This window comes from Ascaphus truei, chromosome 20, assembly GCF_040206685.1.
Source record: "Ascaphus truei isolate aAscTru1 chromosome 20, aAscTru1.hap1, whole genome shotgun sequence".
Lineage (NCBI taxonomy): Eukaryota > Metazoa > Chordata > Amphibia > Anura > Ascaphidae > Ascaphus > Ascaphus truei.
The window spans coordinates 22,610,138-22,621,673 of NC_134502.1; the positions used below are offsets into that span (position 1 = coordinate 22,610,138).

General features: G+C 52.5%; 2 protein-coding genes across 2 annotated transcripts in view; one reads left to right on the forward strand and one right to left on the reverse strand.

Moving 5' to 3' along the window:
* Window positions 1-406: 406 nt before the first annotated feature.
* EIF3G (eukaryotic translation initiation factor 3 subunit G) lies at window positions 407-5,110 on the forward strand. The gene is made up of 5 exons (XM_075577416.1): window positions 407-624; window positions 767-874; window positions 1,830-1,966; window positions 3,973-4,079; window positions 4,989-5,110. The coding sequence occupies exons 1-5, from the start codon at window positions 462-464 to the stop codon at window positions 5,002-5,004; spliced, it is 531 nt and encodes a 176-aa protein (XP_075433531.1). The 5' UTR covers window positions 407-461; the 3' UTR covers window positions 5,005-5,110.
* A 5,473-nt stretch (window positions 5,111-10,583) lies between these two features.
* Window positions 10,584-11,536, reverse strand: part of LOC142471036 (uncharacterized) — a 39,338-nt gene continuing 38,385 nt past the window's right edge. The window contains exon 7 of the mRNA XM_075577833.1: window positions 10,584-11,536. This exon is cut by the window's right edge and continues 199 nt beyond it. Within this exon, the coding sequence (XP_075433948.1) occupies window positions 10,758-11,536 (779 nt within the window). The 3' untranslated portion in view covers window positions 10,584-10,757.

An 11,536-nucleotide genomic window follows, 5' to 3' on the forward strand; every position in this document is an offset into this window, starting at 1 on the left:
TAACGCGGGCACCTCTCCTCTCTCTGCTCTCGTTCCGCCCTCCCTAACGCGGGCACCTCTCCTCTCTCTGCTCCCCTTGTTCCGCCCTCCCTAACGCGGGCACCTCTCCTCACCCTGTTCCTCTCGTTTCGCCCTCCCTAACGCGGGCACCTCTCCTCTCTCTGCTCTCGTTCCGCCCTCCCTAACGCGGGCACCTCTCCTCTCTCTGCTCTCGTTCCGCCCTCCCTAACGCGGGCACCTCTCCTCTCTCTGCTCTCGTTCCGCCCTCCCTAACGCGGGCACCTCTCCTCTCTCTGCTCTCGTTCCGCCCTCCCTAACGCGGGCACCTCTCCTCTCTCTGCTCTCGTTCCGCCCTCCCTAACGCGGGCACCTCTCCTCTCTCTGCTCTCGTTCCGCCCTCCCTAACGCGGGCACCTTCTCCCCCCCAACAGGATCTGAATAACCAAGAGGAGGAAGACCCCATGAACAAGCTGAAGGGCCAAAAGATTGTGTCCTGCCGGATCTGCAAGGGCGACCACTGGACCACAAGGTGCCCTTACAAGGACACCCTGGGACCCATGCAGAAGGAGCTGGCCGATCAGCTGGGCTTGTCCACAGGGGACAAGGAGAAGGTGCCCGGGACAGGTGGGCGTCACCAATAACCGTGGCGTGCTCCATTACGGAGTTAGTGGGTCCGTCCCACGTGGCGCTTTAACCCAACGACGGGTTCCAATGACCCGGTGACCCTTTGCCCGCCTTCATCTACACGTTTCTTTTATCACCGTAGAGGCTGAACCAGCGACGGCCCCCGTGAGCAAGACGGGGAAGTACGTCCCCCCCAGCCTGCGGGACGGAGGGAGCAGGAGAGGAGAGTCCATGCAGCCTAATCGGAGAGGTACGAGTCTTTCTATGTCCCCCGGGGATTTAACCTTTTTTGGCGGGGGCCCCCTGTAATGTCGTACCTGGTACGTCCATACGGGCGCCTGCTCGCTTTTCGAGTCGGCCCGATCCAAACGGAAGTGAGGAGGCCCCCCGCCGCGTCCGGCATCTGGGCGCCAGTCCAGGAGTGATCAGGTTGGCATGGTGCCGGCGGGCTGTAATGGTGGACATGGTTATGGAGTCATAGGAGGCGGGAGAGGAACAGCCCACATGCAGAACACACAGCACTGTCTGTAACATAGACAAAGTGGGAGGGGCAGACTCCGTGTCCCATAGCTCCCTCCTGTCTGTGTCACTGTGTCACCCTGCGGGGGGAGGGACAGACTCCATGTCCCATAGCTCCCTCCTGTCTGTGTCACTGTGTCACCCTGCGGGGGGAGGGACAGACTCCATGTCCCATAGCTCCCTCCTGTCTGTGTCACTGTGTCACCCTGCGGGGGGAGGGACAGACTCCGTGTCCCATAGCTCCCTCCTGTCTGTGTCACTGTGTCACCCTGCGGGGGGAGGGACAGACTCCATGTCCCATAGCTACCTCCTGTCTGTGTCACTGTGTCACCCTGCGGTGGGAGGGACAGACTCCATGTCTCATAGCTCCCTCCTGTCTGTGTCACTGTGTCACCCTGCGGTGGGAGGGACAGACTCCATGTCCCATAGCTCCCTCCTGTCTGTGTCACTGTGTCACCCTGCGGTGGGAGGGACAGACTCCGTGTCCCATAGCTCCCTCCTGTCTGTGTCACCCTGCGGGGGGAGGGACAGGCTCCATGTCCCATAGCTCCCTCCTGTCTGTGTCACCCTGCGGGGGGAGGGACAGACTGTGATTAGTATCAAGAAAGATTTGCATCTCCGTTTTGCCTCCCCTGATAAATATTGGTGAATGTCCCCTCTTGCCTTACTGTGCTTTCCCTCCCCAGCTGATGACAATGCCACTATCCGTGTCACTAACCTATCCGAAGACACCCGGGAAACTGACCTGCAGGAACTGTTTAGACCATTTGGGTCCATCTCTCGTATCTACCTGGCCAAAGACAAGACCACTGGCCAGTCAAAGGTACCAGCTGTCTGTCACTGTCACCCTGCGGTGGGAGGGACAGACTCCATGTCCCATAGCTCCCTCCTGTCTGTCACTGTCACCCTGCGGTGGGAGGGACAGACTCCATGTCCCATAGCTCCCTCCTGTCTGTGTCACTGTGTCACCGTGCAGGGGGAGGGACAGACTCCATGTCCCATAGCTCCCTCCTGTCTGTGTCACTGTGTCACCGTGCAGGGGGAGGGACAGACTCCATGTCCCATAGCTCCCTCCTGTCCGTGTCACTGTGTCACTGTGTCACCGTGGTAAGTGGGACAGGCTGTGTGTCGCCGTGGTGAGTGGGACAGGCTGTGTGTCGCCGTGGTGAGTGGGACAGGCTGTGTCGCCGTGGTGAGTGGGACAGGCTGTGTGTCGCCGTGGTGAGTGGGACAGGCTGTGTCGCCGTGGTGAGTGGGACAGGCTGTGTCGCCGTGGTGAGTGGGACAGGCTGTGTCGCCGTGGTGAGTGGGACAGGCTGTGTCGCCGTGGTGAGTGGGACAGGCTGTGTCGCCGTGGTGAGTGGGACAGGCTGTGTCGCCGTGGTGAGTGGGACAGGCTGTGTCGCCGTGGTGAGGGGGACAGGCTGTGTCGCCGTGGTGAGGGGGACAGGCTGTGTCGCCGTGGTGAGTGGGACAGGCTGTGTCGCCGTGGTTAGTGGGACAGGCTGTGTCGCCGTGGTGAGTGGGACAGGCTGTGTCGCCGTGGTGAGTGGGACAGGCTGTGTCGCCGTGGTGAGTGGGACAGGCTGTGTCGCCGTGGTGAGTGGGACAGGCTGTGTCGCCGTGGTGAGTGGGACAGGCTGTGTCGCCGTGGTGAGTGGGACAGGCTGTGTCGCCGTGGTGAGTGGGACAGGCTGTGTCGCCGTGGTGAGTGGGACAGGCTGTGTCGCCGTGGTGAGTGGGACAGGCTGTGTCGCCGTGGTGAGTGGGACAGGCTGTGTCGCCGTGGTGAGTGGGACAGGCTGTGTCGCCGTGGTGAGTGGGACAGGCTGTGTCGCCGTGGTGAGTGGGACAGGCTGTGTCGCCGTGGTGAGTGGGACAGGCTGTGTCGCCGTGGTGAGTGGGACAGGCTGTGTCGCCGTGGTGAGTGGGACAGGCTGTGTCGCCGTGGTGAGTGGGACAGGCTGTGTCGCCGTGGTGAGTGGGACAGGCTGTGTCGCCGTGGTGAGTGGGACAGGCTGTGTCGCCGTGGTGAGTGGGACAGGCTGTGTCGCCGTGGTGAGTGGGACAGGCTGTGTCGCCGTGGTGAGTGGGACAGGCTGTGTCGCCGTGGTGAGTGGGACAGGCTGTGTCGCCGTGGTGAGTGGGACAGGCTGTGTCGCCTTGGTGAGTGGGACAGGCTGTGTCGCCTTGGTGAGTGGGACAGGCTGTGTCGCCGTGGTGAGTGGGACAGGCTGTGTCGCCGTGGTGAGTGGGACAGGCTGTGTCGCCGTGGTGAGTGGGACAGGCTGTGTCGCCGTGGTGAGTGGGACAGGCTGTGTCGCCGTGGTGAGTGGGACAGGCTGTGTCGCCGTGGTGAGTGGGACAGGCTGTGTCGCCGTGGTGAGTGGGACAGGCTGTGTCGCCGTGGTGAGGGGGACAGGCTGTGTCGCCGTGGTGAGTGGGACAGGCTGTGTCGCCGTGGTGAGTGGGACAGGCTGTGTCGCCGTGGTGAGTGGGACAGGCTGTGTCGCCGTGGTGAGTGGGACAGGCTGTGTCGCCGTGGTGAGTGGGACAGGCTGTGTCGCCGTGGTGAGTGGGACAGGCTGTGTCGCCGTGGTGAGTGGGACAGGCTGTGTCGCCGTGGTGAGTGGGACAGGCTGTGTCGCCGTGGTGAGTGGGACAGGCTGTGTCGCCGTGGTGAGTGGGACAGGCTGTGTCGCCGTGGTGAGGGGGACAGGCTGTGTCGCCGTGGTGAGGGGGACAGGCTGTGTCGCCGTGGTGAGGGGGACAGGCTGTGTCGCCGTGGTGAGGGGGACAGGATGCTCTGACCGTTCATTGCTTCCTCAGGGTTTCGCTTTCATCAGTTTCCATCGCAGAGAGGACGCGTCTCGCGCTATCGCCGGCGTTTCTGGCTTCGGTTACGATCACTTAATTCTCAATGTCGAATGGGCCAAGTATGTGTATATTATTTATTATTATTATTAATATTATTATTCTATGTAATCCTCTTTCCCCTTCCCCCATTTATACATGCAAATGTTTTACTTTGTACATATGACGTGCATGTGTATATACATATATATATATATAATTCATCCGTAGTTTTACCTATGGATCTGTGTGTGCATTGGATATTGGATACATACACACACACCGCCACCCCCCCCCCCACCTAAAACTATATGTACACATGTACATACACCCGCGTTCTCCTCTTTCCCCCCCTCCCTCTCTCCTTCCCCCCTCTCTCTCCTTTCCCCCCTCTCTCTCTCCTTCCCCCCTCTCTCTCCTTCCCCCCTCTCTCTCCTTCCCCCTCTCTCTCCTTCCCCCTCTCTCTCTCCTTCCCTTTATCTCTCTCCCCCGTCTCTCTCTCTCCCCCCGTCTCTCTCTCTCCCCCCGTCTCTCTCTCTCCCCCCCCCTCTCTCTCTCCCCCCCTCTCTCTCTCCCCCTGTCTCTCTCCCTCTCTCTCTCTCCCCCTCTCTCTCTCCCTCTCTCTCTCTCCCCCTCTCTCCCCCTCTCTCTCCCTCCCCCTCTCTCCCCCTCTCTCTCTCTCTCTACCCCTTCTATCTCACCTCTCTCTCTCTCTCCCCCATCTCTCTCTCTCTCTCCCCTCTCTCTCTCTATCTCTCTCCCCCCTCTCTCTCTCTCTCCCCCCCTCTCTCTCTCTCCCCTCTCTCTCCTCACTCTCTCTGTGTCTCTCTCTCTCCCCCCTCTCTCCCCTCTCTCTCTCTCCCCTCTCTCTCTCTCCCCTCTGACATACTCCTTATACATGTGAGTGGTACAGTCATGAGTTTATAGGTAGAGTTGGTTACGTGTAAACATAATTCCTGCTTTATGTAACACCTCTTCCTCCTCCTCCGCAGACCCTCAACCACCTGAGCCGTTGGATCGTAAGCGTTCAAAGCTATGGGGGGGACCCCGAAATAAAACAATGTCTCATCTCCGGCTGGAGACTACGAGCTAATAATAAAGCGTTTGCAGGGAGGCTCGTCTGCGACTTATTCTTACAGCCGGCCCTTAGTTCTCCTTTTTTGGGTCTCGACACAGGAGTCTCATGACGAAAGCATGTCTGCTATTTTTAGTGTCTCTGACTCTGTCTCTGTCTCTCTCCGACTCTGTCTCTCTCTCTCCGACTCTGTCTCTCTCTCTCCGACTCTGTCTCTCTCTCTCCGACTCTGTCTCTCTCTCTCAGACTCTGTCTCTCTCTCTCTCCGACTCTGTCTCTCTCTCTCTCCGACTCTGTCTCTCTCTCTCTCCGACTCTGTCTCTCTCTCTCTCCGACTCTGTCTCTCTCTCTCTCCGACTCTGTCTCTCTCTCTCCGACTCTCTCTCTCTCTCTCTCTCTCCGACTCTCTCTTTCTCTCTCTCTCTCTCCGACTCTCTCTCTCTCTCTCTCTCTCTCCGACTCTGTCTCTCTCTCTCTCTCCGACTGTCTCTCTCTCTCTCCGACTCTGTCTCTCTCTCTCTCCGACTCTGTCTCTCTCTCTGACTCTGTCTCTCTCTCTCTCTCTGACTCTGTCTCTCTCTCTCTCCCCGACTCTGTCTCTCTCTCTCTCTCCGACTCTGTCTCTCTCTCTCTCTCTCCGACTCTGTCTCTCTCTCTCCGACTCTGTCTCTCTCTCTCTCTCCGACTCTGTCTCTCTCTCTCTCTCCGACTCTGTCTCTCTCTCTCTCTTCGACTCTGTCTCTCTCTCTCTCTCTCCGACTCTGTCTCTCTCTCTCTCCGACTCTGTCTCTCTCTCTCTCCGACTCTCTCTCTCTCCGACTCTGTCTCTTCCCCATGTCCGGGACCAGTGGTAACTCTTTGCAGACGCATGAAAGCTGATAACTCCGCTCTGGAGACCCCCTGCTTCCATCCTGAGTTAAAATGAAAAACCGCCCTCTTTAGATTGCTCCCTTTATAGGCGCCAAACTGAATTTTTGGTTAAAGCCGGCGCCGCGCCTATAAGGCTGTGTCCATCGTGCAGGATCCGGTGTGAGCTACATAGCTCGAACCCAAACAAACACTATGAAGCCAATGCATATACGCATACTAGCGTGTGCACATCCGCTATAGGGAGAGCGGCGGTTCCCGATACAAACAAGTTTTGTTTTGCAAGCGCAACGCCTGAGAGCGCGGAAGCCAGCGCGTTCCACTATGGACGTGGCAGAAGGGAGCTAGATCACAACCAAGGAATTACAGACCTGTAAGTCTGACATCAATAGTGGGGAAGCTACCTGAAGGTTTAATACGGGATAATATTCAGGAATACCTAATGGAAAACAAAATTATTAGTCATAGTCAGCATGGATTTATGAAGGATAGATCATGCCAAACTAACCTTATTAGTTTCTTTGAGGAGGTAAGTAGGAATTTAGACCAGGGTAATGCAGTTGATGTGGTCTACTTAGATGTTGCAAAGGCTTTTGATACGGTTTCACACAAGAGGTTGGTGTACAAAATAAAGAAAATTGGACTCAGTAAAAATATGGGATTGGCATAGAGAGTAAAGTCTCCATCTTTGCTGATGACACGAAATTGTGTAAGGTAGCACAGAGCAGGATGTAATTTCTCTCCAGAAGGACTTGGGGAGACTGGAAACTTGTGCAGGTAAATGGTTTAATACAGATACATGTAAGGTTATGCATTTGGGAAGCAAGAATAAACGGGCAATTTACACATTTAAATGGAGATAAATTAGGGGATCCTTGATGGAGAAGGATTTAGGAGTGCTTTTAGACAGCAGGCTTAGCAATAGTGCCCAATATCAGGCAGTAGCTGCAAAGGCAAACAAGATCTTATCTTGCATTAAATGGGCGATGGATGGATGGATAGAAATGAAGTAAACATAATTATGCCCTTTTATAAAGCATTAGTATGACCACACCTTTAATATGGAGTACAATTTTGGGCACGACTCCTTAGAAAAGACATTATGGAACTAGAGAAAGTGCAGAGAAGAGCCACCAAATGAATAAAGGGGATGGACAATCTTACTTACGAGGAGAGGCTAGCTAAATTAGATTTGTTTACATTAGAAAAGAGGCGTCTAAGAGAAGATATGATGACTGTATACAAATATATTTAGCGACAATACAAGGAGCTTTCAAAAGAACTATTCATCCCACGGGCAGTACAAAGGACTCGGGGCCATCCCTTAAGGTTGGCGTAAAGGGTTCTTTACAGTAAGGGCAGTTACAATGTGGAATTTATTGCCCACGGAGACTGTGATGGCAGATACAATAGATATATTTACGAAAAGGTTGGACACGTTTTTTAGAAAGGAAAGGGTACAGGGTGTGAAAGCGTGAAGAAATGAGTTTATTAAGCATGCAGGTGCACACTTGGATGGAGACAGCTTAGGCAAAAGCTGTCTGCCAGATATTCGACATACAATATATTTATACCCTAATACTAAAGCTCACGCCCCCTTAATGGGGTGACCTGTACGTCAATATGGCATATTCTGTAAGGGGGGTGAATGTGAGAAGTGGATTCTAACTCTCATCCCACTTCTCAAGGCTGTACGCTCCCTTCTTTTGCAGCTGAGAGCGAAAACATCTTTCCAGCTGTGCTTTTATGCAGACAAAATGGCTGACACAGACGGAAAAGAACAGATAAACAAAATGGCTGCTTTGATCCTAGTGCTGTTTACTTAAGACCCCCCCTCCCCCCCCCCCTTATGCCACTCTCAAGGGATATACCAAATAAGTAAACATTGGAAGGATGTTCTATTACTAGATTAACCTACAATAAGTGCTTGGCCTATTCATAAACTAGTAGTGTATTACCTCTACATAAAATAATTAAAATACAACAGTGCACAAAAATGATATAAATGTGACTCGTGAAAAAAGGATCACTAACGATCAATAAAAAGTTGGAAGTGATTATGAATCACAAACAAACAAATAAGTGAATTATAGGATGGCAGCCTTAGGACAATATAACAAGTGACTTGTAATGAATGGAAGAAACAGCAAGAGAACATATAGTCCTTGGCACAATAAATCATAGCGTATACTAGGCCTTGATTGCAAAAGTCCTTGAAAACGCTGGTCTCACATTGGCTCCGCAGAACTGTAATAATAATAGCATGTTCTTGCATAGCGCTGCTAGTTTTACATAGCGCTTTACAGAGACATTTTGCAGGCGCAGGTCCCTGTCCCATGGAGCTTGCAATCTGAGGCACAGGGAGATAAAGTGACTTGGTCACAAGGAGCTGACACCGGGAATTGAACCAGGCTCCCCTGCTTCAAACTCAGTGCCAGTCAGTGTCGTTACTCACTGAGCCACTCCTCCCTACCTCCTCTAGGACTCCTCCCTACCTCCTTCTCCCTAACTCCTTCTCCCTAACTCCTCCAGAACTGAATGATTCTGCAAACATAGAAAGGCGAGAAACAAACCATAACTCAGTAACGTCTACAGATTGAACTCTTTCACTCCACAACTAGCTACTTACAGCAAGTGAGTAGCAAAAGGCATTGAAAGGTATCCTTGTCTTTAAAATGAATCAATGGTTACCGCCGGTTCCCCAAATCCCTGATTTCCACAAACTCTCCAAATCACAGTACCCAAGGGATGCATAAAATAGGCATAGTACAGTACAAATGGAAAATTGTGTTATTAAAAACACAAGACCACAATAAATTGCGCTCACATATTAAATGGTCTTGACGTGTGAATTACAACGTGCCGTCCGCTGTGTGTTCTCTGAGCTCAGAGCTAACAGCTGGGGTCGGTTCCGCACCTCCCTACTCCTCGCGGCCGCGACTCCCTTTGGGATCCTCCGCCGATGACGTCACCGCTGCGCTGTCAGCTCCTTTGCACTGCTGACGGAGTCACGTGAAAATAAGCTCAACCCTACGCGTTTCGTGACCGGAATCGTCACTTCATCAGGGGTGTGGAGCTGGGATGTTCAGATAGGCTGTTTAAAGCTTCTAAAATTAACCCTGTCACTCCTATCGCATATTGTTACATGGAGATTAGGGTGACTAAAACAAAAAACCTTCACTGAGATACCGCAAGTGATATCCACAGATGAGACTAATAACATCCCAGATGTAAAAAAAACCACCTTGGTGCCAGAGCACCTACAATGCAAAAACTATATATAAAAAACATATCTAATTAGAACAACATATAATAATATATATTTTTTAAAACTCCTTATTAAAAGAAAATCTTACAAATATATTAAGAACGCTATATGGAAGCAAACAGTGGAAAATCAGTGTAATGATCAAACTCAAGAGACAAATGGTAATGGCTGAAATCAAACTACAAGGAGCAAATGAATGAACTGTTCTAACTGTCTTTAAGAAAAGATGCCAAATCAAATCCAATATTAAGCCCCCTCAGGGGGTGATGGTCTTCAGGGTATAAATCCAGAAGCTTTTGTGTCTGGATATAAGGTTGACTCTATCCCTCTCCCTTCCCATCTGAGTTACAGCAAGGGAGAATTGGAGTGTGGGTATGACTGGTAAATGTTAGTGATATTTTTCCAGCCCTGTAAAATAACTGCACGCACACACGTGGGTGATTATTCCCATATGTCTGTTTATAAATATAGGTCTTTAATAGAAACACATTATATGTTTACAAGTTGTGCGCATAAACGGCGTATAAAAATGTAGGTACATAGATACACGTCAAAGGGCAGAAGGAATCCGTTTTTTTCCCCTACTAAAAAAATTAACTTGTGTTTATCACATGGAGCTTCGCAATTCTTTGCTGTATTATCCTCTCCCAACTCTGCTGGGAGACGGCTCAGTGGATCCACTTCTCTTTCTATTATACCACCCTCCTCTCTCATATCCCTCTCTCTCCCCCTCTCAAAACCCCCATATCATATCCCCCCTCTCATATCACCCCTCTCGTACACCCCCTCTCTCTCATATCCCCCTCTCTCATATCACCACTTTCATATCCCTTCCTCTCTCACATATCCCCCTCTCAAATCACCCCTCTCTCATATCCCCCTCTCTCACATATCCCCCTCTCATATCCCTCCCTCTCTCACATTTCCCCCTCTCATATTCCCCTCATATCCCACTCTCATATCCCTCTCTCTCTTTCATATCCCTCCCTCTCTCATATCCCCCTCTCACATATCCCCCTCATATCCCACTCTCTCTCATATCCCCCCTCTCTTTCATATCCCTCCCTCTCTCATATCCCCCCTCTCACATATCCCCCTCATATCCCTCTCTCTCATACCCCCCCTCTCCTTCATATCCCCCCTCTCTTTCATATCCCTCCCTCTCTCATATCCCCCCTCTCACATATCCCCCTCATATCCCTCTCTCTCATACCCCCCCTCTCCTTCATATTCCTCCCTCTCTTTCATATCCCACCCTCTCTCATATCTCCCCTCTCTCACATATCCCCCTCATATCCCTCTCTCTCTCTCTCATTTCTCCCCTCTCTTTCATATCCATCCCTCTCTCTCATTTCCCTCTCTCTCATATCCCCCCTCTCTTTCATATCCCTCCCTCTCTCTCATATCCCTCTCTCATATTTACTTTCTCCAGACATTCACGTGTCAATGTCCTTGTCTTCCTTTGGACACACCCCATGTGCTGCTTTGAGTCTGGTTCTTTAGCTCGACTCTGAGTTGCAACTAGCGGGAAGGAATCACAGACCACTCGGCTCATAGTTGGATGTTCTCCTCTCTCTTGGCTTCCTCCTTCCCCCGACAGCATCTGAGCTTTGACTTCACATTGTCCATCACCGCTGTATACAGCAAGGGGTGGATACAGGGGTTCAGAGCCACGAGGGCCTTAGTCAACTGGAAAGCGGAATGAACGTATTCAGACCACCTGCAATCTGACCCGTACAGTCTGTTCTTGAGGTTGAGGTTCCTCAGGACGTGGTAGGGCAGAAAGGAGATAGAGTACAGAGCCACCACCACACACACCATGGTGACCACTTTCCTCTTCTCCCTGACTTCCAGCCCGTGGCTCCTCCACACCGCCCGGCCGATGCCAACGTAGGACAGGAGGGTGATGATGAAGGGAAGGCCGCAGCCAAACCCGGCCAGGAAAAGGCTGTAGGGCAGGTAGGACCTTAGCTGGAGCTTCTGTGCTGTTCCGATGCACTCCTGCGGGCCGAATTCGGGCTCTAGCTTGGAGAAGACCAAGACGGGAGCAGAGATGGCAGCCACCACCAGCCACACGCCCAAGCTGACCAGCTTGGCGTGCTTGCCTTCCACTCGCCCCCGGGTGTAGAAGGGGTACACCACACCCATGTAGCGGTTGACGCTGATGCAGGTGATGAAGAAGATACTGCCGTACAAGTTGCAGTTGAAGAGGAAGCGCTCCAGCTTGCAAAGTCCCTGGCCGAAGATCCACCTCTTGTCCATGCAATAGTAGGCCACCAGGAGGGGTAGCGACAAGGCGTAGGAAAGGTCGCTCACCGCCAGGTTGAGGG